The sequence below is a fragment of the Serinus canaria genome, chromosome 15 (assembly GCF_022539315.1).
Source record: "Serinus canaria isolate serCan28SL12 chromosome 15, serCan2020, whole genome shotgun sequence".
NCBI classification, from domain to species: Eukaryota; Metazoa; Chordata; class Aves; order Passeriformes; family Fringillidae; genus Serinus; species Serinus canaria.
In genome coordinates this window covers 8,690,160-8,716,147 of record NC_066329.1, presented here as the reverse complement: position 1 = coordinate 8,716,147, position 25,988 = coordinate 8,690,160, and the positions used below count along the sequence as shown (strand labels likewise).

Below are 25,988 nucleotides of genomic sequence, written 5' to 3'. Positions count from 1 at the left end.
GGATTAGTTCCTTTTGGAGAAAAATCAGCAAGAAATAAACCCAGGGAAAATTCCTGTTTTGCCTGTTTTCACTCTTGGTACTTCAGGGAAGGATGCTCTCCTAACTCAGTTGATAGAGATGGTGATGGAGAGCTGAGCATTCCCTTTTTGAGTTCTGTAGGAACATAAGAACGATGAAAGCAAAAATGGCTTTTTAGCAGAAGCAGTATTGGAGTAGAAGGGAGCAGCTGTGATTTCTACTTGGTCAAAGCAGTCAAAATGAGAAAGCATCTTCCTGGTTTTCCTTAGGCACCGTTATCTGAGAATGCATGCATTAATTTCCTCTTTTTGGGGAAAGAGAAGCTTTGTAACCTAGAAAGATTTATTCACTTTCATTGCAGGATAAATACCTCTAATAACAAGTGAATCTTATTGTACTGGTCAAAAAAATCAAAATTTTCATAATCCTCGAATCTTCCCATGGAATGGGGCCTCTGGAATCTTAAATTAAATGCAAAACGTTTCTCTTTGTTTTATGGGGTAAAGTCACTAATATGCCATTACTGCTCCCAGATATGTTAAAAAAAGAAAGCAGAAAGGTGACCTTCTTTTGTTCATGCCTTAGAAGTTTTGAGTATTGAGGTTATTTATTATATGTTGGCATTTGAAGTCTAGAGGGTTTGAAAGTGTGTGAAAGAGCATAGGCCATAAGTTCTACCAGTTACTGAGCAGTTGAAAATTACTGCATAACAGGGGTTCATCCTAAAATCCAGCTGCCTAAATTTGGATTGTGTTGGTGACTATAGGTTAGCAATGGATCAAGCAGAAAATAAAACTGCAGGTTGACATTTTTTCATGTAAAACTTGGCTCTGTAAATTTATAAACAAAACTTCTAAAAATTTCACCTTTCCAAGGAAATGGGAAACCATCTGCTTGTCTAAAAGTTGCTGCAGGTTTAAATTGTGGTACATGGGGAAAAACATCTCTTTAGGAAGTGGCTTCCCTTTCTATTGAATTTCAGCATAATACAGCTTTATTTTTTTTTAACTTGGAAAAGTGTTTTTGTATGACAGAAATTCTAGGTGTTGCTTCTTTGTCTTAGAAAGATAAAATCTGAGGATGAGGTCTTGTAAGGATGGGAATTAGAGAGGATTCAGTCCTGAAGTATGCCTACTGATCCATAAGCAAACTCCAGGAGTAAGTTTAATCTTGAGGCAAGGCATTTCAGGAAGGAGTCTGGTCAGTCCCATCTGTCAGGCTCTTGAAAATTATGTGATGAAATAGATGTGCAAAATGGATAAAGAAAGTTGAAGCAGAGGTACCCAGCACAAAAAAAAAAAAAAAAAAAAGTTAAAATTCTATACCTGGCCCACTGCTATGTGCCCATATCCCATGTCCTCTATACTCCTCCTGTCCCCAAAACCACACCCATCTCCAGAATAAGTTCAGCTCAGTGTCTGCTGATGTTGGCTTCCTAAAGCTTGGCCTGCTGAGCAACAGACTGTGGCTTTGCTTCAGGAGCTCTGTAGCATCTGCTTTGATGCATAATGATGGTGATGTGACATAGGGTGTGACCAGAGAATTAGGGCAGAGAGTTCCAAATGTGGTTTATATGTAGCAGTTTCAACAGGTGAAAAAAGTCCGGCCAAGGTTCTAGTCAATACTGCACTGCATTCATTGTTCTGGATTTTCTTCTCTTCCTGAAATATATCTTCCCTATTTCATGCTCTCTTCTGTAGTTTCTCCTTTCCATCTTTTGCTAGCAACTCTTCTGCTCAGTTCTCACTCTGCTCAAGTTATGTCCTAATTTAGAAGGACTTCTCAGAATTCTTGAAATATTGTTGAGTGCAGATAGCAGCAGGAGCATCAGCCCTGAGCTTCTTTCAGTTCTATCAGTTCAGTAAGCCTGGTTATCTTAGCAGTGAGAATAAGTTATGTTGTGATTGTCTGGGTCTCTGAACAGTTCAGTTTCCATGCAGTTTGGTACACAAATTGCTATGTGAGGATTCAGTGTGGCCTGTAAACTATTTTGCCAGGGTAAATATCAAACCTGCTGCATGTGTATATGTGTCTTCTGGTTATTTTTAGGATTTGGCAGCTGACTTAAAAGAAAATGTGAAAGGGGAAGGAATGGGAGGAGGAGAGGAAAGGAAGGGAGGGAGAAGAGGAAAAATAGAAGGAAAAGGAAAAAGAAAAGGAAGGGAGTAGGGGAAGGAAAAGAAAGGAAAATGGAGGATAGCTGGTCTTGAACAGGGAAAGGAATTGGAATTTTTTTCATACAGAAAAGGAGGAAGAAATCAGGGAGTGCAAACCTACAGTTTGTTCCTCATCCTGACCCCAGTGTGGGGCATCATAGAGGTGATATTGTCAAAAGTTTGGAATATGGTGAAACAGAATGTAGACTAGTTAAAAGCTGTAGAGGTAAATTGTATGACACATTAATCTGGTAAAAAAGTTTAGTATGGCTTTATTCTTATTGTTGGTTTTGGTTGTTGAGGTCTGTTTTGATTTAGGGGTGGTATTTTTGTTTGTTTGAATTTTTTTTTTTTAAAGTTAAACTTTGGCCTGTGTTTTTAGAAGTTCTGTTCTAGTTGTTTATCCACAGGTAGCTATGCAGAATTTAATGTGTCCATTTTCATATTGATTTTGTAATTTTCATATTGATTTGTAATTCATATTGATTTTATAATCGCTCATCCTTCTTAGTAATTGCTTGTCCTTCTTTATATGATGTAATGGATATGAAAGTGTTTAAAAAAATGTCTCTGCTGTTAAGAGTGCCTGTGGAAACTGGGCCTTGGTTGAGGCAAGGAGTGTGTGTGGCAGCTGTGTTTTACCATTACCTTTGATCACAGTGCAGCCCTGTTTGAGGCCATGCTGCATGCAGGCAAAGCAAAGGCCTGGGTTTTACTGATCTTATGAGCTCCTGAATAGGGCTAGAAGGGGAATGACAGAGGAAGAAGAAAGCTTTTGGAAATGAAAAGGAAACCCCGTGAACCCGAGCAGCATTATTGGCTGGATTTGCCTACCAGGGAGCCGCTCAGTTTCTGCCAGGCTAATTTTGCTTCAGCTTCTCCCCCCACACCCCCAACCCCACCTCCCCCTCTCTCCTTCTTTCAGACTTTTTTTGTTTTTGAGGCATGGCTGTAGTAACTTGGTTCTCAGGCTGGGAACCCACTGAGCTGTTGCCATGGTCACTGGGAAGCTCTTCGTGCCATGTGCTTCAAAGGGAACCTTTCCCCTCCTGGAATTCCTGCCTTCCCTCTGCACACAGCACAATGAGGCTCCTTCACTGCTCCAGCAGTGGCACTGTGCTGGAGGAAGGGAGAAGCAGGGTTGCCTGCAATACTGATTGCCTGCCTGCATCCTGGCAGGGCTGGGGAGTTGGAACTGGGTGTTCTTTAGGGTCCTTTCCTGCCCAAACCACTCTGGGATTCTGTGATCCACTGTACCTGCATGTCTCCTGTACTCTCCAAGATGCAGACCCCTGTTCTTCCCCCACCCCAGTAATTTTCAAAGCAAATTACATCTGTCAAGACTGTGAAATACAATTCAGCAATACCATTGTTTTTTTATTTCAGTACAGGATAGTGAGAAAATGCTGAAGATTTGTTTAAAAGTAGCACTTCTTCCCTTTCTGCAGGATTGGAAATCCACAAGAAAGGATTTCATTCTTCTTTCTCTTCCAGGGACTGCTCTTCTTCTGTATTAATAGGATAGATGTATTTGAGGATGTACATCTGAGTATAACCTAACAAAGACAGGATGTCCCTGCTACTACAGCTTCCTGTTTTCTTCAGATGAAAGAAATCTGTAATATGAGGAAGTTCCTGCAGTTCTTCCAATATCCATTCACTTCTTTTCTAAGAGCTTATTTACAGAAATTTACACAAGTACTAACTAGAAGAATCTCTTTTTTTACCTTGTCATCATTATTATTATACTAGTTAGGCTGGGGCAAAAATCATCATTACTTGAAAATGCACTTAACAGTTGAACTGTGGTTCCTAATCTGTTGTCTGACAATTTAGTTTAAATATAGAAATTCCTATAAGGTAATCAAATGAGAATTTATGGGGCTATGTTGGTAGTTTAGTTCCTGAATAAAGAGAGATCTGTTCTAAGACTTGAGAAACAAGAAGGCCTGTGAGGAGTCCATTTTAATCTTTTTCTTTCAGAGTTACTAAAACTAATAAAAAAAGGCAAATTAAACAAAAGCAACTTACACCTTTATATTAATAGCCTAAATTAAGCATTCAGTTATATGCTCAGGTTGGCTGCTGACAGTATAAGTATACTTTTTGTTTCTTTGTATTTAGAGTTTTATAGACAGTTTGGATAATTTCCTGTAGAAATGGATATTGAATTTAGGCAAACGCTCTTCTATGCTAAACTTGTTCAGAAATTAGGACTGAACTATGCCATAGATTAAGATCTAAAATTAATGAGGGACATGCCTAAAACCATTGGTCAATGTTTCCAAAACTTTGCTTGTTCAGATACTTTCAACTGCAGTAAGACAGCTGCAGTAAGGCACCCTGTGCTGAGTCCTGTGCTGCATGCAGTGGGAAATATAATTGTAACCCCTGCCATGTTTGTGTTTGTCCTTACTGTGTTTGTTCTAAAGAATGTATTGAGAAAGAGAAAATGATAATTTTCCCAAAGAACCAAAGAACACCGTAAGTACTGTAATATTATGATTGTTTCTTGTTATTCCCCACTTCAGCATCATTTATAATCTCCAGGACACCTGAAATGTTAAAATCCATTTTAAACAACCATAAAACATGTTTTAAAATTATATCTGAAGTGATACTGTTATTTTTGCAAGTACTTTTGATGTCATTTATGTTTTGACATTAATTTTTCTTCCCCAGTGCTAGCAGTGTGATCAGACCTCTGCACCATATAGACACTGTGATTTCTAGAGTTCTAACAAAACTCCAGCATAGATGAGATCAGAAGAGGGGATAATACATGTTTTTTTCAGGAAGAAGATGGCTCTTCTTAATGGCACACAGAAAAAGACAAGAAGAAGAAAAAAAAGAGCTTTTTTTGCCAAAAGCTCAGTGTATTTCTGCTTCCCATCTCCTTGCCTGTTCACCCCCCACAGACCATACTCCAACAACAAGCCTGTTTTAACAGATGAAGAAGAGGATTTGAATGGGAAAGAAAAAAGGAAGAAAGGCTGCAATCTAAGAGTGTTAGAACATGTGGCCACTGCATGAAACAGCAGTGTCATCATTATAACTGAATTCTTGAGTTTATAAGTGCTTTTTTCATGTATTCCCTCTTTAAATCCTCTCATTCCATCTCTGCATTTCACTGTAATTTCTGCAGTCCCTTTGAGGAGAGAAGGGAGAGGTTGAGCACAGGAAAGAGAACTGACAGGCAAACCAGCTGAACTGTGGGGAGAGGAAAGGTTTGTGTATGGGTTGTATGGTGAAAGATGCAGAAGGAAAGAAAGGAACTGGATCAAAGCCAAAGAGGAGAGAGCTCAAAGGAAGGGCCAAACAAGGGCTGAATCAGGTTATGCAGTTCAGGAGAAGTAGCTCTGTCAGGTTTTCATTCATGGCTAGTGGTGAGCTCTTTCCATTGGTAACTAGTGCCAGCAATCTGCTACTGTATTATTTTCCTAACTTGCTTTCCATGCTGCCTGCACAGTTAGGAAAAGCATCAGCTATTCATGAACAAAGCCCTCTCTCGTGTTTCTCCCTCTGGGCACTCCTTAGATTTGCCATTGTTGGATTGATTACTTTAAATAAAAGTCCACTTTTAGAGTTGAGTCCTTAGCAGTCCCCAGCACCATCTTCACTCCTTTTTAACCAACTGTGGAACACAGCTGCTTCTCCCTTAAGCTAAAGAAGCAGCTGTTGTTGCACTACATGTGTTACTGGAGTTCAGCTCAGTCAGATCTCCCAGTGAAACTAATGGAAGTCAAGGGTAAAGACTAAGGAACAATTATTTAAGGCATGCTCCACTTACATGAAGCATTTACATATTATTATTATTTGTATCTTAAGTTTCTGGACCCTCATTATTCTCTGTGCCTTGTAAGCCTTTCAGACATTGAGAGTTGTTTTTGTTTTACATGCAGACTCTACCTATTTCTCTAACAGGAAAAATGCATAGTGGCAAGAGTTTAAAACAGAAAAGTGAGAGAGCAAGTAAGTGCTGCTGTGTTGGAGTACAGAAATGAGCACAAAAGAAGCCTGGCAAGCAGAATCAGATAAATGGACCAGAAAGTGAAGAAAATAGGGAGCAGATATGGAGGCAGGGAATGGAATTATTTAGGACTTCACAGATGAGTGACATGCCTAATTTTGGTGCACTAGGAGACAGAAGGCTTTGAAAGAAATTGGAGAACTTTGGAATGTAACCAGAGCTGCATCAGAGGGACTCCAATATTCAGAATAAAATTGGGCAGATACAATTGACAGTGGTAAAAAGCTGGATCCTGAGAAATTACAGACATAAAGTGGGAATGTTTTGCAATGATTTTCACAAGACTGAAAGGAAGGAAATAGAAAAAAAATTACACAAATTGTGCTTCATATCCTACTGCTTTGCGGTAATTTGCCAGAACATGTTTTTCTGCTCTAAACATTTTATCTTTTTGATGAGCAGGTGATATCTAGAGGTGTGGTTTTGGATAACATGATGATTTAACATTTGTACTGAGTTCAAGGAAATTACTCCAAATGAAACAAGTGATCCTACTGTGAACTCAAAATGAGTAGGAAGTGCTTTTTAGTCAGTGCAGGGAGTACTGACTGAGCTACTTAAAATTCTAGCAGGTTAGTTTTTGAACATTTGAGTTGGACATATTTGTGACATGAATTAGGTTATACAGATTAATTATACATTATTAATGTTTGCATTGCTGTGGCCTTAGAACTGTTCAGTGGGGATATGAAACTCTCACAGAGACTATTAAGAATATCACAAGAATGTATGTATTCTAGTGCATTAATGTCTCAGTTCTTCGCCCATTGGTGGTTTGTTCCATTGGTAAGCCAGAAGAACACATCACAGACATGTAATTTTTCAAAATGCTCAAATAACTTGGTCCCTTTGGGATAGGAAGAAAGATGGACCTTAGACCTGAGGATCCAAATAGTGAACTTTTAAATGGGTGTGGGGGGCGACAAGGCATTTGCAAAGAGCACAGAATCCATAGACTTGAGGTCCATGGATGGTGTTGAAAACTCCCAGAGGGTCGCTTCAGCTGAGTGTAAGGGTCTAATGAGCCAGTCTGACTGTTTATGGGCTGTGGTTAACCTCTTGCAAGTTAGGATTTCCTGTCGCCAGCAATGAGCTGTGACCGCCAGCACCACAGTGTTAATGATGAGGTAGGGGCTGATGAATGGCTGGACTCCAGACAGCAGCCTTCACTGGCAAAGAATCAAGTGGCTAGAGGGAGAAAAACATTGAAGTCTACAAGGGAAATAATGCAATCTCCAGAACCTATAATTCCCATGTTTAAAAAAAGAAAGGGATAAAGAAACTGGCGACAAATTCAAAACAAGTGAAGCTTTTATCTCTGCATTCTGAATAGAAGATTGTTCTTCAGCAAAACTGGCTGTAAAAGCCAGGCCAGTTAAAACAATAAGCAGGCTGCTTGCCTCCAAGTAACCAGAAATTGTTGGCTCAGAGTAGCCTGTTCTGAGGAGCCAACCTGCTGGGAGACGTTATCCAAGCAACGGCTTGAATGTAATTCCTCCCGCTGTGGAATGGCTCTTTGGCAAATGAAGACCCTAATTAGAGATGGAAGGGTTTCTATTTTGTTTTTCTTTAATCCTTGCCCCGAGGCCTCTGCAATACAGCCATGTCTCTGCTTGCGTGGAGAGAAGTTTCCAGTTTCCCTTTGTAACAAAAATCCTCCACCTTTTTCATTTTTGTTTTCTACTTCTTTTTATCTATTTTTTCTTTTTTTTTTTTTTTTTTTTACGGAGTCAACAAACTATCAAGGGCCCACCACAGTCTGGGACCTTGAAACTAAACTAATCCAAAACCAAGGATAACTGTTTGGAAGAAGGGCTATATCATCCTGTATTAGCCAGCCATGAACATGGAAAGTTGCTAGCTAAACTGGAATACTGGCCCACCATGTAAATTTTTACTATTGAACTTATTACCCAAGCTGATTCTAGTAGTAGAGAGGCAAGATCTCACAGAATCAGCCATATTTTATTGGATTCCAAGGGAATCCCACATGATTTTTTGTCCATTCAGAAGGATTGAAGTACCTCAGTAGGGCTTGCATGTCTCTCTGTAGACTTGGATGCAGATGCTCATCCCTGCCAAAGAGGGCAGAACCTCCAGGGCAATGGACTGCAGCACTTTGACATGTGTGGAAGTGAAAATACCTTTGCTTCTTCTCAACTCACCTTGGTGTATATCACGTCTATCTGAACACACTGTTAGGGATTGCATGCAGGCACTTAATAACCCTGCAAAGAGCACTGCATTTTCTGTCACTGTTGAGATATGGATTTATTGTTTCATCATCTCAGATTATTGTGTTATCTCTAAAATGTCCTTGTTCACAGTAGATACCAACCTATTGATGAAGGTCAGCTTCCTGAGGGTAAGGCTAAGCAAGACAGATGATACTAAGCATTCCCCATTCCACTGACTGAGGTTTGAGGGAATTCTTATTAACATTTTTTCAAAGTATTGCCACTTCTCATTCTAAATATAAGACAGTTCTGATAACTTGTTTTCCTTTTTGATGTACATAAACAGCAGTTTATAATTCTAAAGTTAGAGCACATGCCTATAGGAGGAGCTTCAGTACATTCTTTTTAAACAGCCTGGGTACTGTAGGGATGCCTTTCTATAGTAGTCTGCATTAATAGTTTAATTTACCACTCCTCCAATGCATTCTTATATCTCTGGTTTTTATTCTCTCAGCACCACAATATGCTTGCATGTATGTGTACACAATTATCTTAGGTCTAGTTTGTTGTTTCTGTCCATCTACTTTCAGTACACCCTCAGTGAAAAGGTAAAGAATTATCTGGATTTGCTGTAGTGGTTTTTTATAGCATATATTACATGCTTAGTACATAATTCATAAAATGTCCTCATCCTGTGACCATTTTATTTCAAAGGTAACTGTATATAGAAGTTCTGGGAAAAGCTTGAAGGGTTAACCATCAGTTGTTGTGAATGCAGCTACCCAGCTCTTGCTGAGTGTGCTAGGTTCTCTGTGAATATGTAATCTAGTTCAAGACCCCAGTCCCCTCCTTTGATCTCTTCCAGTGCTCACCCTTCTCTCTGTGGCTGTGCCTTGTCATAACAACAAGGCTGCTGGCCTGGAGCATGGTGATAGCAGAGGCCAGCCTTTGGGACTGAGTCCCATGACTCTGAAATGGATCTTAAGAGATGTGCAGCCAGCAGGCTTTGCTGTGTTCAGGATTAAAGAAATGTCCTTTTCTTACTGTTTTTACTCGGTCTAGACTCAGAACTGATAAGAGTGTTTCTCCCTAACCCCAGAAAAGAGAGACACTTCAGTTTTCTTGTTCTTCATTTTAACCATCTGAGAGCCTCTCAGTACTGAGTGGTATGAATCACACTGGTGTGTCTATATATTGTTGATGTGATTATGTCTGGCATAAGAGTTTATTTAAAACTGCAAGTGCATAGCTTTTTAAGGTTCTTTTTTTTTTTATTTACTGAAATATACATTGGTTTTGTGATTATGCTTTTAAACTTTAAAATGCTGCCTCACACTTTCTATACTTCTTAACTGGTAAGCAACTGTTGTAATGCTGTGTAATTCAGAATCTATAGGGAGTGTGTATAAATCATATCTCAAGGTGCCAGAGAATTTGAGTATTCCAGTCAGGAAGAGGTTTTATGCTGGTGTAATACATGGGGATTTGACTGTCTTGTTTTGATATTCTGCCTTTGTTTTCAGACAGAAATATTCAGACAGAAGAAAGTTCCTTTTTCATTATCTCAGAAAAGGTTTGAAATGGTATCCTGTTTATGCTTGGCTTAACTGAGTTTCTGGAATTACCAGGGAATTGTACATTAACAGGTCTGAAGCATCAGTTGGTTAATTTGTAACTTGTGCTGTTTGCAAAGTAGATGGCTGTCCTTTTCTCCTTCCTCCTCTGCCCTGCAGAATTGGCCTGTGGCCTGGCTTGCTAACTCCAGTGTTGGTTCAAGGGACAAGGTATTTTTTGTGATTGATTGAGCCTGATAGCAGTGTGGGGGGAGAAAAGAGAGAGGCCTGAATGGTTCAGATGTTGTTGTCTGTATTCTGTGTAGCTCTGAGAGAAACAGGTTTTTGCATTTTCATAGTTGCAAAGAAAAGGTGTATTTGCACAGTGGTGTGGGTTTTATGTAGGGTTCTTAATGAAGAGCAGGTTTGGATGTTATTGCCTAGCTTCATGTGATGCCATTTCTGCCAGACTGAAAATCTAACACTGCCATGCATAGAATGGGGGTGCAGTTCATACCCCCTGCTTGTTTTAACAGGGTTGTTCAAGGTATTCCTCTCCCCTGAAGAAGTTTAGGGCTTTGAGACCATCAGGGTCAAAATACCATTCAGCTGACTGGAGTGGCAAACGGGCAGTGGCAACATCTCCTTGTCACAACCTGCAGTTCCATCAAGCATTTATGTAAGAACCAGTGGTCTTCTTCTCATCATTAGGACTTCCTGGGTTTGTCTAGACTTAATTGAGGTTTTCTCAAAGCTGCAGAAAGTTAAACCCTGATAAGGTAGGCTCCTAATGCTTGTTTCAGCACCAAAGTTGTCCTCTGCTGATATTAAAAAAAAAATAATCAAATGAAGACAAGTCTGCAGAAGTGTCATAGTTTAACCACACAACTACAGCAAACCTCTACTAGAAAAGCCAATATTATAGAACCTAGTACTGCATATTCTACATCATATCTCAGTAATATTGTCTGTGTCCTTGTGGTGTGACTTGATATGGAGAAAACAGGTACAAATCAACCGATATTGGAACAGACTTTGTTACTTTTGAGTCTGCTCAAGAGAAGACCAAGACCACTAAGTTGCTCTATCAATCATTTATTTTGGTGAAATACTGCAGATGGAAACCTCCTTCCTTCAGCTGGATTCCCAGCAGTCAAGATCGTTGAAATCCTTGAATTGCTTTTTCGGAGCAGTGAAACAAGAAACTGCAGCTTTTCATTGAAAATCTTGTTCCTTGGAGTCACAGAGTTTGCAAGTTGCATGTCACTGAGTGTTGCTCATGTGTTACCAGTACACTGGGTGAGAGGCTGACTTCTCTTATTTCAAAGCACCAGAAGACAGCTGATGATAGAATCAGCTATGAAAAACGTTCCACTTAACACTGCTTGCATAATCCCACTCTTTTGTCAGATTAATGGCCACTGACTCCACCATGGAGAGGGATCTGACACAGACTGTTTGATCTGATGGGCTGGGAATATCCAGAAAATATGCCTCAAGTTCAATAATTATCAGTTCATAGAAAAACTGAAGGGGGAAAAACCCTCAAAAACTGACAGAAAATTCAGGCCAGGTCAGTTGTCAGTTAAATAAGGACATACAAATCAATTTTATTGACTACTCTGTTCAACAGTCTCTACACTGATCTAGAGTAATACCATATTTTCTGCCCCAAAAACCAAGATGTACTGAAAAAAGGAATGGCAGTAGGAAAAAGCTGTTGTTGCACGTGTTGGAGCTGTGCTGTTACCCTGAGTTCTAGCAGCATTTTGCTTTTGGGATCCATTGGACTGTTCTCTGTGTCCTGTGTCCTCATTTTGGAGGACCAGCTGATAATGCTGACACCCAATGGAATAGTTTGCTAAAAGGAGTTTATTGGGATTTGTACTGGTTATTCCTTAAACCATTGCCCAACCTCCTCTTCCCCAGCTTTGTGAGTTTTTTAACCCAGGGAATAAATCAACCTGCTCATGCAGCACATACCATAATTATAATTAGTATTTGTTAACTAGAGTGTACTAAGTTCCAAGAAGATAATACCTAGAGTTGGGTGAACAAATCCAGGAAGAGAGATAGGTAGTTTTTAATGTAAAAACATCTGTGAGAACATAATTTTATATCACCAGGATATATCTGTGGCTTATACAGGCAGCCAATTCTTTTAAAACATTCTTTTCTCCCTTCAGTCCATCAGTATTATCCAGGATGTTAACTTTAAAAAGTTCATTTATAAGTAGTAATCTGGCTCTGCCAATAGCCATTTTCAACAAAAGGTACTCTCTTAATAGATGTGTAATGCATTACTATGTTGATGTAAATGGCAGAGCTTGCAGTGCTTAATGAACTTTGATCTCCCCACCTATAGTTAAAGCCTTGGTCTTTCTCTCGTCTGTAATTTATTCACTCTCTGAAATCCATTAGATTAAAGTGTCATGTCCTCAGGTGCAAATACTGCTGGATATTTTCAGGGAATTCTAACTCTGGCAAAGAAGTAAATGTAATGAATAAAGGCTGATGTTGTTGGTATGATTTTTACTCTTAAAGGGGAACCTTGTTAAGCAGCTTTTCTTATGATAGTTTCTCCACTGTTGCATTCTAACTGAAATAATAATTGGAATGAAACCATACTAGAAAGCAGAGGGGAGGAGATGCTTGCCATGTTCATATGTGCAAGCGTCAAAGTCCTTCAAGATGTCAGGAAGGAGCTGAACTTACTGTTTGATTGTTGCTGTCCTACCTGACTTGAGTGAAGAGAGGAGCAGTGCACCTGTTTAATAATTATCTGGTCCCTTGGGATGAAAGTTTGCCTCATCAAGGAAGTTGTTACTTCCTTATTGCATTTGCCTGGCCCACAGGGAGGTAGTGCAGAGCTCTTAAAATCTTTCTGGTGTTCTTTGAGGTAGTAACTTAAAATTCCTCAAGCCTGGAGAGGTGGAGAGGTATTTTTCTTGACCTTCTGTCACATGCAAATCCTCTTATCTTACCTAGATTACAAGGTCTAGTAAATTCTGCCAGATTTTAATCTGAGACAGTATTTAATGTGCATTTTATTGGTAACGTCCATTGTTCTGTAGAAGCGTAAACTCTAGACTCTGAACACAGAGATGGACTGGGAGGTTGTCGCTGTGAACAAAGTGATCACTTGAATTATGAAAAGTGCAATACCTTTTTTTTTGTTTGTTTTCCATTACTCTTTACAAAAGGAGAATAATACTGATATGTAGTGATAGTAATTTGTTTTAAGCCACAGAATTGAATTATGGAAATGTGTTTGTTTGCCACAAGTATTATAAATGTAAAAGTATGAGCTTATTTTTCCCCATCATCCATCGTGTGTTTATTTTTGATGTAGGTTTGGTCACTTTGCTTAGAAAAATGATTTGAGGGAGTCTAAATGCTGGTTAGCCCAAAAAAAAAAAAAAAAAAAAAAATCACGTGCCTATTACAGACTGGCATTATTTTAAGTGGGACTTAACATTGCTGTGTTATTTTGAGCTGCCCTGATTACTGAGGAGTGGACAGGGTATTTTCAAAGACGTTTTGACTTTAACTATCCTGTGGCATTTTCGGGGATGCAGAAGGACCGGCGGTGCCCAGCAGGTGTTTCAGGTTGCCCGGAGCCCCGGTCACAGGTGCGCTCCGACCGCCACCTGGGACTGCAGAGGTGCTCCCCGCCGCTCGCCCTGCTGTCCTCCCTCCGCTCCGGGGTGCCCGGTTTTACAGCCGAGCTGGAGGCGGGGGAGGCGGAGGCAGCCGCGCTCTGATCTCTGGCCAGCGGAACCGGGCCCGACAGGCGGCCCCCAAGCCGCGGAGCCGGAGCCTCGAGCCCGCCGGAGAGGGCTGGGCCAGCTCCCGCTGCGGGCCGTGGCTCTTTAGCACCTTCTGCAGGAGTGGTCAGCGCCTCTGGCAGAGGAGGTTTGGCTGGAGCAAACTTCCAGACAGGAGCGCCTTTCCCTGGGTATCAGGATTAAATCCCAGTAATGAAGAAATCCCCGCGTTTCCCCGTTCTCCCTGCGGCCCCGGCCGCTTCCTCTCCCCTCCGTGGCCGGGGACAGGCGCCGCTTCCGGCGCGGGGGCGCTGCGGCCGCAGGGGGGCGCTGTGCGCGGCCGCTGGGCCCTCAGAGCCGCGGGCGAGGCGAGCGGGGGGAAGGCGGCCGGAGCCTCACAGGGCACGGTGAATCGAGCCCCGCTTGGCCCCGGTGAAACGAGCCCCGCATTTGGCTCCAGTGAAACGAGCCCGGCACTTGGCCCCAGTGAATCGAGCCCCGCACTTGGCCCCAGTGAATCGAGCCCCGCACTTGGCCCCGGTGAAACGAGCCCCGCACTTAGCAGGATGGCCACACATGTCACCCCCATTTGCCATTAAACTCCGCAGCACGATTTGTTTTACTCGGTGCTTTTCCTCTCTTAACACCAGGTGGTGGAAATTTGCTGCTCGTTCAGTGTATTCGCGCAGTTAAGGGGTTTTAATTAACGCTGATCTGCAAAATGTCTTTAAAAAATCTCTTCGGAGATCAAGGGGCCTTGCTTGTTGACTGATCATGCTGGAGAATGTAAATAGCCTGAAGGGTTCTGTGAGCAGTGGTGTCTGTCAGGGGTGCCTTCTAGGGAAACCTGGATGAGCCCTCACCTCAGGGCTGCTGCACAGGAGAATGGGTGGTGGATTCCTTTTAACTCTTCCTCCCCAACAGTTCTTAGTCATTTACCAGGTGTGCCGACTTCAAAGGGGACAAATACCTGGTGGGCTGAGAAAAAGCTCTAATTTGAGAGTTGGTTTCCCTCATGTGCTGTCTGGTGGGCCTTTTTGATTTAAAATAAAATATGACAACAGAGCAAAGAAAGTGACCTTTATGTATTCAAACCAAGTTCTCTGTATTGGCCAACATTTTTCCAGGAAACTACTGATTAATGTTTCATAATTTATTGCTTTTATTGGTTTCTCTTATATCTCAATACAAGTTTAAGTTCTGGTAGTCTCTGTGGAGGGCCAGTGCCTTCTTGTTTAGTATTGTGGTGGTGATAGCTGTCATTGCTTGGAGAAATAGTTTCTTATATTCTGTGTCCATAAAGTTAATAGGATTTTGAAAAGTTTCAGGGAATGTCTGCTTTGTGGAGCCATTGAGCAACATTTGAGCAGTACATACAGAGACACAGTGGCAGAAGCAGGATAAAACCCCTGTGTTAGCCTTGTTTTCTCTATCCCAGAGGATTTTAATATCTTCTAATGCCTTCTCAGTGCAGTTGGTAACTCCAGGTTTGGACTGTATTTGATGAAAAGCTGTACACTTACGTAGCTCTGATCAGCATAAGAAATGTATGCAACAGTTCTGACCTCTGATGGTCAGAAAAAGCAGTATTCTCTGAGACACATTTTGAGATTGTGGTATCCTAGTTTGTGAGAACAACACTAAAAAAGTATAAAGAGCCCAGTCCACCTTAATTTTCTGCACTACTTGGCTCGTCTCCACTCCAAGTCATAGGGAAGATGGTTTTTAAGATGGCACTTTCAGGTAAAATGGAGGGAAAGTAATATAATTTTAAAAAATTCTTCTACTTAAAGTCTTTAGAGTATCTAAATCTCATTTGAATTCCTTTAAAAGGTTGTTGAAAGAGGAGTTTCAGAAGGAGGGAGCAGAGACACTGTAGAAGCTGTAGTGAAGTTTAACTACATTCCATGCTGGTTCAGGAACTCCTGTTTGTAATTGTCCTATCATTTGTTTTAACTACACAGAAACACAAAATGTTAAGTTTTCTATCTGGAGATGAGGAGAAGAAGTAATTTTTGAGTTAAGAAGTTATCTTTTGGGGTGGGACTGAGGATGCTGTCTTTCTTATTGCAGGCAAAACGAGCAGTACAGCGAGGAGCCACAGCGGTCATCTTTGATGTTTCTGAAAACCCAGATGCCATTGATCAGGTATGCAGCAATGTCAGGCAGGAAGCAATGCAGGTGTTGGGAACCTGGCAGAAAGGGAAAACTTTGGGGAGTTAGATTTTTCTTCTAGCTTTTGCTAGAATCTAGAATCCAGGTCTGGGATTATGGTTTTGAAAGAGGATGGAGGCAAATTTTTTGTGGCCCGGTATCTAATCAAGGAGGTTTTCTTTGCCCAGCTCTGTGTACAAAACACAGGATGTTTGGCCTATCCAGCCTGTGATCAATAGTGTTGTTGAACAGCTGCTATTTTTGAGATTGTGAAACAACTTTCAAACCTGATTCTAAACAAGTTTCTTTTTAAAGCTTATAACCATTTCTTTCTCATTTACAGCTGATGATTTCTGCCTATGTACTTTGTGGACAAGCAGGGTTTTTCTTCTTTTTCCAAGTCTTGTTTTAACTTTCGTCTTTTTATTTGAAGTGGGTGAGGTAATAGCCATATGAAAGGCTTTAGCATACTTCAGCTAATTTTGGGTTATTTCAGTGAAGAAACATAAGCACAAAAATAGTCTGCATTTGGTTTGGTTCTCTTTCGTCTTGAAACAAAACTGCTGTTTCTGTTAGAGCAAAAACAAGTAGAGCTGAAGGTTTTTAAATGCAGCCTGTGTTTCTTGAGGGAAAAGAGAGATCATCAATGTTTACATTAAAGAAGCTGTCTTTAATTCTAAAATGAGCATCTGTTGGACAAAGGAGTGCAGAAGATCCTGTGCAGTGGATGCTTTGAGTACTGTGGTCTGCATATGCATCAAAGTTGCAGCCCTGATCTTGAAAACATTCACAGGGATAATTTTTTTCCCCTTTTCTACACAAGAAAAATCTCTTTACAAAGATGTGCTCTGTCATTTTCTATTTTTTAACTCTGTGTTACAGCTTCTGGTTACTTTCATCCACCTTGCTCTGATCTTGGGAAGCTGAGTTACTATCTCTTGCTCTTTTTCCTCTAACAAGAAAAGCTTTCCTTGCTTTATTATAAATAATAACCTGTGTGCATCTGTCCTCAAGAGCTGGGAAACTAGTCTAGTGGATGTTTGAATATTTTTATGTACCAATAAAATGGAAGAAGATTAGTGGCTTAGAGCAGTAGCTGACACAGTAAATAGGCTCTGTTAGATGTAAGAGCAGTAGCCTGTGGAAGGACTGGCAAACAGGAGAGGAATGACTGGATGTGGCTTTCATACTCTAAAAGTTACAGTGACTGGATTGGCTCTGTTCTTATGCTGCTCTGGATGTTTGTTTTTAGTGGATTTTGATTCTCTTCTAAGGTCTTCAGAACCTTTGACATTGGGGTGCTATGTAATTTGTCTTTAAAATAAGTACCATTTTGGCACTCATAATGGAATTGTGGAAAACAATGACAGATAACAGTGGAGGGAAAAGTGATATGAGGTAATCTGGAGTATCTTTGGTGCAAATGGAAATATCCTAAGACACTGAGGGGAGCTGTTTAGGAAGTTTTCTCATGAATGCTTGTTACCAAGCACTAGAACAAACAAGGGAGGTTTCTTTGAAAAGGAGGAGTGGAGTATTATGAAAGGCAGTCCCTCCTGCCAGTCAATGAACAGAAATTGGAGGCAGGCCTGACTGGAAAAATTGTCCTCAGATCATTTGGTAGATGCCGAATAAAAGGACTTGGCTTAAATGGGTTTTATTCCCATTGATCTGAATATCTTCTACTGTAAATTAAGAATGAAACTTTTATTTTTACAAATGCCCTCTGAAGTCTGACTTGTTTCTTAGTTTTGCTTTTGCATATTTGAAGAGGAGTAACAGCACCCAGAGCAGCATGGATAGCAAGAGTCTGACAATGTGCAAAAATTACTGAGGAACTGGGAGAATTCTCTCTTGAGCAAGAAACTATGAGAGAGAGTATGTGCCTGGGAATGGAAGGACAGTGATTGGATTTGGCCTTAGGCCAGTAAGGCTTGTAGACACATAGGATCCCTGGATCCTGCAGCTAATTTTTAGCTCATCACAAGACACCTGCCTTAAAAGTAGATTCATCAGTGTTCTCAGAAAATCTTTCAAATACTAGGAAGAATCAGTTATAAAAAGTCTCATTGAAATCTGTTATCATCATCTGGTCAGTTTAAGTAGAGTCCTTTAATCAGGATGATGGAGCAGTCAGTTGGTAATTTCTACATGGTTTAGCCAGAACTAACAGGTAGCTATCAACAATGCAGATATGTTAATCTCAGATGCTCTTATTCTGTTTGCTCCCATTCCTGTCATCTCATTCCTTTCCCCTGTACCATTTCCATCTGCTTGTCAGTGCATTGCTTGTTTTCTGTCAACCAGCCTCTGCACTCATATTTTGCTTGTCAGTCAGAATAAGCTATATGAATTTATCATGTTGGTGCTGTTTTTTAACAGGACAATTCTCGAGTGTAGTTATAATTCTTTCTGATTCATAATTTAGCAGATTGTTGTTCTGCATTTGTTGGCCAGAGAAGTTGCACATTCTCCACACTTGAAGGTTTTCAACATCTGATTGGATAAAGCTGTGAGCAGCCTGATTTGATGTCATAGCTGACCCTGCCTTGACCGTGAGGTTGGGCTCATGACATGCCTTCCCACACACATTATTTTCTTATCATTTGACCTTTTTTGACAAATCAGCTGGACCTGCAAGGAAGTTTCATGGTGAATATGTGGTCTACTCAAATGCTTTAGTCTTTGAGGCCCCCCCATCCTCAATCAGTAGGTCTCATCATTTCTAGAACTCAAGTAATTTTGAATGAGTTTGTAGAGTTAAACATAAGAAATTACTAACTTAACTTGGCTAGGTACAAAGAGCCTGAAAGACAGCCTGATCTGATATGAGATTGTTCTGAAAGCTGAAGAAATTTCTATGTGAATAGTGTTGAAATTGAAAGATTGATAAAATGTAGCAGGGACAATTTTTTTGGAATGTGCAGATTTTTATTCTTCATTGTGAGGTTCAACATTACAGTATTAATATCTGCACTGATACATAATGCAGCTAAGTTAAAGTGGCTGTTCAGAAATAACATTTGCTTATCCTTAATCTTAGTTTTGGTCCATTAAAAAAAAAAAAAGGCAGAGCATAAGTCAAAAGTTTAATTCAGGTTTAATTCTGTGGAATACTTAGCTAAAGGTCTAGAAGAGAAGAATTGGTGCTTGAATCAATTCCACATTCATACTCCTTAACCATTCTCTGCATTGTCCAGAGGGAATGTGATTTTCCTGAAACATGCCTTCTGAGCAGACTACTTTTTTTTTTTTTGTTCTAGCTGAACCAGGGCTCAGAGGACCCTCTGAAGAGACCAGTGGTGTATGTGAAAGGTGCTGATGCTGTCAAGCTAATGAACATAGTTAACAAGCAGAAAGTGGCACGGGCCAGGATTCAGCATCGCCCCCCACGGGTGAGACTTTCAGATCCTTTCTCTGGGTATCACAGTGCTGTTACTGCAGGCAGGGCTTGCTCACTGCTCTGGGGGTGAAGATGTTCTGATTCTCCTTATGTGCATTAATGCATGTGAAATTCTGTTGACCAAAATAAACTGAGCACTGTGGACAAGCAGCTGGAGCTGGTGTAAGTATAGAATCCACAATGTGGCATCTGCTGTCTTTCAGAAGGATACTTTTGAGCATAGAAGTGGCTAAAAAATTCACACAGAAGTTTTCCTTTTTCTTAGTTATTGCACACTCCTGATGGTTCAGTTTTGTAAGGCAATTTGCCCTGTGTTAACTAATAATTCTGTGTAGTATTTTAAACATAGATTAATTATGATCTTACCTGATATTTGTAATTGTAATATAAAGTAGGTTTTCTAGACTTTTTGCTCCCTAACACTCTCTATGTATAGTTTAAAGAAGAACAAAACTAAAGGTCATCCGTGTCCCAATTACTACTTTGGCTTTTTGTTTTTTGTTTTAATGGAATCCTTCTGTTGAGAAATGTATTTGAGAAGTGGGCCATTTTTTTGAAAATTCATATGTTGATTTTTCAGCCACTTACATGCATAAGCAACCCAATATGCTATAAAAATTTGTTTTGGTGTGATTCACTCAGTTAAAAAACCTGGATTTTGCAGTTCAGAGATTGTAAACCTGACATCTCATGGTTGGCATTCTGTGTATTCCGTTCACTTGCAGTGGCACATGAAACACAGGTTTTGTCTCATGGAATCCCAGTTAATGAACAGAACAATGTGTACCCTGACTTCTGCCCTTCTGACTGTGTACATTCAGCAATGGCCCCTGAGAAATTAAAAGAGAAAGAAACAATAGCTTTTGAGTATGATCTAAATGAAGGAATAATAATACCTTTGTTTTAATTTTTAAGCAACCCACGGAGTACTTTGACATGGGAATTTTCCTGGCCTTCTTTGTGGTTGTGTCTCTTGTTTGCCTCATTCTTCTTGTCAAGATCAAGCTGAAACAGCGACGTAGTCAGGTAAGAGCAGTAGTGGGAATTCACTGAGTGCTGAAAGTTAGCTTCTCTTACTTTGTCCTAAAATGTGCTTTGCAACTTTTGGAAATGCAGGCCACTGACTTACAATAGCCATCTTTGTGGCTCTGTGGTTTTATCCATACGTGTAGGCCTTTGGAAGAACTTGGAAATATCTTTAAAGGAGGCTTACATTGACCCATGATGTTCGTTTATTTAAATCCTGGAATGAAAACAGTGCAGGAGCAGTCCACGTAGGCACTGGGAAGAAAGAACATTTCTGGTTGCTCACAGGTTATCAGTAGCACTGGTATACTTCTAAATGAGACCAGACTCTTGCTGCTGTATTGTGGAGAGGGTCAAAAATAAATCACAGGTTTTTTCAGTAGGATAACATCTATTGAAATGGGAGGGGTTTTCAAGGTAAAAAGCTTGGTTAGGAGAAATTCCAGGTGACATATTTAGAGTTTGTCCTGGAGGAAATGATACAGCTGATTTATAATATTTCATTTTAATCCCTTTCTCAAGTATTGCTCCAGGTAATATGATGGTAACAGCATATTGGGGCATTACCATCAATACTGACATATAAAAAAAAGTTCCTGGCCAAGTTTTATACGTTGGCTTGAATAGTTGCTGCCTATCAATTGAGCAGTTGCAGTGTATCCCATTTGTCAGCACCTTCATCCTGTTCTAATTCAGAGTAGTTTATCATTCTCATTTCTGCATGTGGCATACATTCTTTTCCGTGAGGCTTCTGATATGAATTCTAATTAGCCTTCTTTCTGTTTAATTTAAGAAATTATACATCACTTGGGCCTGACATGATCTGTAAGATATGTTATGGTGGTGTTTCTCTGCTATTACACTCTAGTCCCTACACAGCAGCATTGGCTTTTTTTTTTCTTTTTTCTTTTCTTTTTTTTTGTTTTGTTTCTTCTCATGTAGAATTCCATGAACAGGCTTGCAGTGCAAGCACTGGAGAAAATGGAGACCAGGAAGTTTAAGTCCAAAAGTAAGGGACACCGAGAAAGTAACTGTGGAGCACTGGATACACTCAGTAGCAGCTCCACCTCTGACTGTGCCATCTGCTTGGAGAAGTACATTGATGGGGAGGTAAAGGATGAAAGGTTTCTTCACCATGGGCTGGGAATGTAGGTGGTTTTAGCACTGTGGTATGTGGCTGGCTGTTGGGGACGTTCTGTGCTGAGGTGGTGCCACTTCTCAGTTTGATCACATTGAGCAGCCATCGTGGCCTCAGCTGCATCCTGCCGCCCTAAATTACCAGTGCTGCAGAGTGAGAGATGAGGGATCCCATTTGCAAGTTGCTGCCTTCACTGTTCTTGCATTTTGAAGAACAAGTCACAAAGAAGGCAGGGTTGCCTCAGCAGTTGGTTCTCTGGGTATTTTTGACAAGTCATGCACTGAGGTGATGATGCATGCAAGCTCTGCTGGAGGTAAGGAATATCCTTAGGGTTTTGCTTTTTCAAGATTTGATGGCACCCTGTCTTCAAAATGTCAGGTACCCAGCACTGCTGGGAAACCAGAGGAGGAGAAGGAAGAGGGATCAGAACATTCAGGAACAGTTTTTTGACTTCTCAGTTATAATCACTGTATTGATGTCAGGGCTTGGTGTCCATGACAGTTCAAAGCAGAGGAAGCAACAAAAGGGTGAAATAGAAAATGGGCTCCTTAAATAAAATAGAGGCAGTCAATATTCACAGCTATCAACTTCCATTAGAAAGATTATGTGAAGACTTTTTATTTTGTCATAAAAGAGCCATAATTTTTAAGGCAATAGAAAATACCAGCTGCATATTTGAGTGCTGCAAGGTGCAAATAGAAAGTTTAATGAAATTAGTTGATGGGAAATTATTTAGAGTAGCAAAGATGAAGGTAGACAAGGACTTCAGAAGGGCTGTACTAACTGATTGCAGAGGAAATTCAGGCATGAACTTCAGCTTGAAGTGACAGACATGAGGAAGAGCTTCACATGTATCAGGGATGGGTTGGGAGCTGAGCATTGCTATTCAGGAACAAGATCTTGATGCTTTACATAGTTTTATGAAACCAAATTAGTGGCAGTTTAACTACTTTGTGGCAGTTAGAAAGGTAAATCAGATACTAGAAGTGAGATGGGAAGGTTTAGAGAGCTGAACAGAAGCCATAACTACACACAGTGTAAGTTTAGTCATGGTCTCAGTTTGAGTACTGTGTATTTCTGACCTGACCTCACAAAAGAGATGAAATGGAACGGGTAGCCACAAAATGATCAAACATTTTGAATGGTTTCTGAAAAAAACCTGAATGATTAAGTGGGCAAAGGACTCTTTAGACCCAGATTGCTTGGGGACAGGGGAATACAAAGTTGTGTGATGTTTCTCCACCAGGAGGTAGTAGCCTCCTGGAACTCCCTGCCAAAGCATGTTAGAAATTGAAAACCTAAGCTGATGGGGAGAGCTCCTGAGCAGTACTTAGAGGAAAGATTTCTTGGAGGTTTGAGATATCCATCAGGCTCAGGAAATTCTGTAAACAGATCACAGCTGAAGGATAAGAATCCTGGGCAAGAGAAAAAGTATCATATACACAGTGTTGGTTTTGCTTTTACCTGAGTGTTTTCCATTGCGAATAATTGTAGGAAGGGTACATCATTACTCTTGATTTCATTTTTTTTTTCAGTTCATTGAATATATTAAGGAAAACTTTTATGGTAGCCTTCTTAAAGGTGTTGGGTGATAGGGACATACTACAAAATTGTCCTAAAGAAATGTCCTATGTCTGCATGGAGTCCTAAGGTGCCTGCAGACTATTCTTTTAGAGACAGGTGAGCACTACCTGTTGTGCTCTTGGCTGTCTTGATGCCATTTTTTTCCTTGTTAGCATGTCAAGACTAGAAATTGCTCCATTTAATAGCCAGGTTGAAAAATCTGGGAACAAGCTGTGAAAAATTCACTTATTAGGAAGAAGCAGATTTTCATGGTGCTTCATCTGTTCCTGTAGGAACTGCGTGTCATTCCCTGCACTCACCGATTCCACAAGAAATGTGTGGATCCTTGGCTGCTGCAGCACCACACCTGCCCTCACTGCCGCCATAACATCATAGGTAAGTGCTGCAGTGTGCATGCTCTGGTGTCTTGTTTATTTCAGACAGCTGAAAAGATGAAATAAAAAGTGTGCCTGTTTGTGAATATCCATGGAGCTCTCCGTCCTTATTGTGACATAGCCCTGGAAATACAGTTACCCCCAAACTGTCAGAGAGCAGCTGAGTGCCCCTGGCATAACCTTGGGGTGGGGATGATGCCCAGCTGAGGGCAGTGTTGTGCAGCCCTGAGTGCAAGGACACATGGAGGAAAGGGATATGTTTTCCCTTGAGAATTACAAAGAAAACAATGTATGGGCTTTTATTTTTCCATGGTGTTGTAACTTGGAACGTGGTTTCCCTTACTTGCCCTCTTCCTGCTTTCATTTCCTGTGTCTTAAGAAAGTTTTCTGGCGCTGCATATTTATGTAAAAATGCGTAAAGTGAAAATTTAAGCAATGACTTCCAGCCTCTCTCAGCCTCTGCAAGATGTAAGCAAAAGATTTTGTGTATATGAGAACAGTATCTGAAATAAATTCACTTCTTTTGCCTTTTAAGCAAATATATTTGGGTGTTTCAAAGTTTTCTAGACATGCTTTTGACTTTTGTTTTGCTTTTATTTCCTTCTGTGTAAAAAATTGGTGCATAATGTAATGATATAGAAAACAAAATATGCTTTCTTGCATAAAGTAATTTTATTCCCTTCTAGTTCTACTTCTCCGTTCTTATTTCTCTCATTCAGAACAGAAGAAGGGGAATGCAGCTCCAATCTGTCTGGAATCCATCAACCCAGCACGCAGCCGGCAGCAGAGGGTGATTCTGCCTGTCCATTACCCGGGGAGAGTGCACAGAGCCAGCCAGATCACAGCGTATCCCACTCGGACCAGCATGGACCCCCACGGAAACCCCATCACCCTGCTGACAGTGGAGAGACATGGCGAACAGAGCCTCTACCAAGCCCCTTCCCCAGCCTATATCCGCAGTTATCAGCCCATTCATTTGGACCATGCTTTAAACACACATCACTGCAGCCTGGAGCACAGGGCTTATTCTCCAGCTCACAACTTCCGAAGACCCAAGTTTGGTGGACGCAACTTTTCCAAAGCAGCGTGCTTTTCCCGATACGAGACCATGTATCAGCACTACTACTTCCAAGGCCTTAGTTACCCTGAGCAAGATGGACAGCTTCCAGCTGGCATTGCCTCAAAGGGTCCTTCCCGTGCCTTTCAGCCTGGTAGCAGCATGCTTTTCCCTCCCGTGGTACATGTAATGCCCTCGTCCCGCTTGGAGAGCGGCAGTACCTCCAGCTTTAGCTGCTATCACGGTCATCGCTCCGTGTGCAGTGGATATTTGGCTGACTGCCCTGGCAGTGACAGCAGCAGCAGCAGTTCTGGCCAGTGCCACTGCTCCTCCAGCGATTCCATGGTTGACTGCACTGAGGTCAGTAACCAGGGGGTTTATGGGAGCTGTTCCACCTTCCGCAGCTCTCTGAGCAGTGACTATGACCCCTATGTTTACCGCAGCAGGAGCCCTTGCCGAGTGGGTGAGGTTGGTGGTGCAAACAGGGGTGCAATTGTGCTCTTGGAGGGGCCCCACCAGGACGAGCTCCCAGCTCACAGTCATGGTCCGGTGGGTGCTGACTTCCGGCCTGTGCCAGCTTCTTCCTCAGGGGACCAACTGTCTAATTGCAGCATGGATATGAACTATAGCAGTAATTCCTCACTAGAGCACAGGGATCCAAATGGCACTACCTCAGAGGGAGGACCTGAGGCCACTCCTGGTGCTGCCTTGGATGTTAAAAGGAACTGGAAGAATCCAGAGATAGCAGGGTCGATTTCGGAGCAGGCATGCGCATGCTGCTTTGAATTCCAGCACTCTGCCCTGGAGCCTAGCAATGGCACAGCTGACTGTAGTGCACTCTTCCTTAGCTCTCCACTGTGGGGGACGTGTGGCCAAGGAATTGAACCACAGTCAGGGAACACCCCAGGCTTGTACAGTATTAACTCAGACCACTTACATAGGACAGATGGGGTTAAATATGAGGGGTTGCCCTGCTGCTTCTATGAAGAGAAGCAGGTAGCCTGTAGTAGCAACAGTGGCAGTGGAGGTGGTGGCTGCTATACAGAAGACTATGCAGTGAATGTGCAGTACACGCTTCCTGATGACACCTTGCCAAACTGCTGTAAGGGTGTATGTGATCTGGGTCAACGCATTCCCATCATTCCTGAAGACAGAGACTGCGAGCTGATTCTACCACCAGAGCACCAAGGGACCCACATAGGAGGCTGTAGCTCCTGGGATGGAACACCTGAGCTGGACACCTACCTGCACTGTCAAGGTATTGGAGAGGTACAGGTTGAGAGAGAGGTGTGCTATGAGGCAACGTCATTCCTGCGGCAGAACTACTCTCAGGAGGAGGAAACTGGAATGCCCTTTCCCAGTCCCACTCTGAACTCCCAGAAGCTTATGATGACCACAAAGGCCACAGGTAACATATGTGCTTTTTTTGATTACTTGCTACCTTTCTGTGTTAGTGTATGAAATGCTGCCAGCTACCTAGGTACCTGCAGCCATGAAGGTTACTCCATCCTTCACATAAGAGCAGGTTATTGACTAACCATTTGCCCCAA

At 41.4% G+C, this 25,988-nt stretch overlaps 1 protein-coding gene across 2 annotated transcripts in view; it reads left to right on the top strand.

Annotated features, from left to right (window-relative positions):
* The window catches only part of ZNRF3 (zinc and ring finger 3), a 64,309-nt gene that overhangs the window by 34,574 nt on the left and 3,747 nt on the right, over window positions 1-25,988 (top strand). Inside the window, exons 3-8 of one of the 2 annotated variants that reach the window (XM_030231814.2) lie at window positions 15,776-15,850; window positions 19,120-19,251; window positions 20,175-20,285; window positions 21,228-21,395; window positions 23,280-23,382; window positions 24,101-25,846. In XM_030231814.2, the coding sequence (XP_030087674.2) occupies window positions 15,776-15,850; window positions 19,120-19,251; window positions 20,175-20,285; window positions 21,228-21,395; window positions 23,280-23,382; window positions 24,101-25,846 (2,335 nt within the window). The remainder of the gene's footprint in view (window positions 1-15,775; window positions 15,851-19,119; window positions 19,252-20,174; window positions 20,286-21,227; window positions 21,396-23,279; window positions 23,383-24,100; window positions 25,847-25,988) is intronic. The other variant, XM_050980717.1, reaches the window with a different exon arrangement.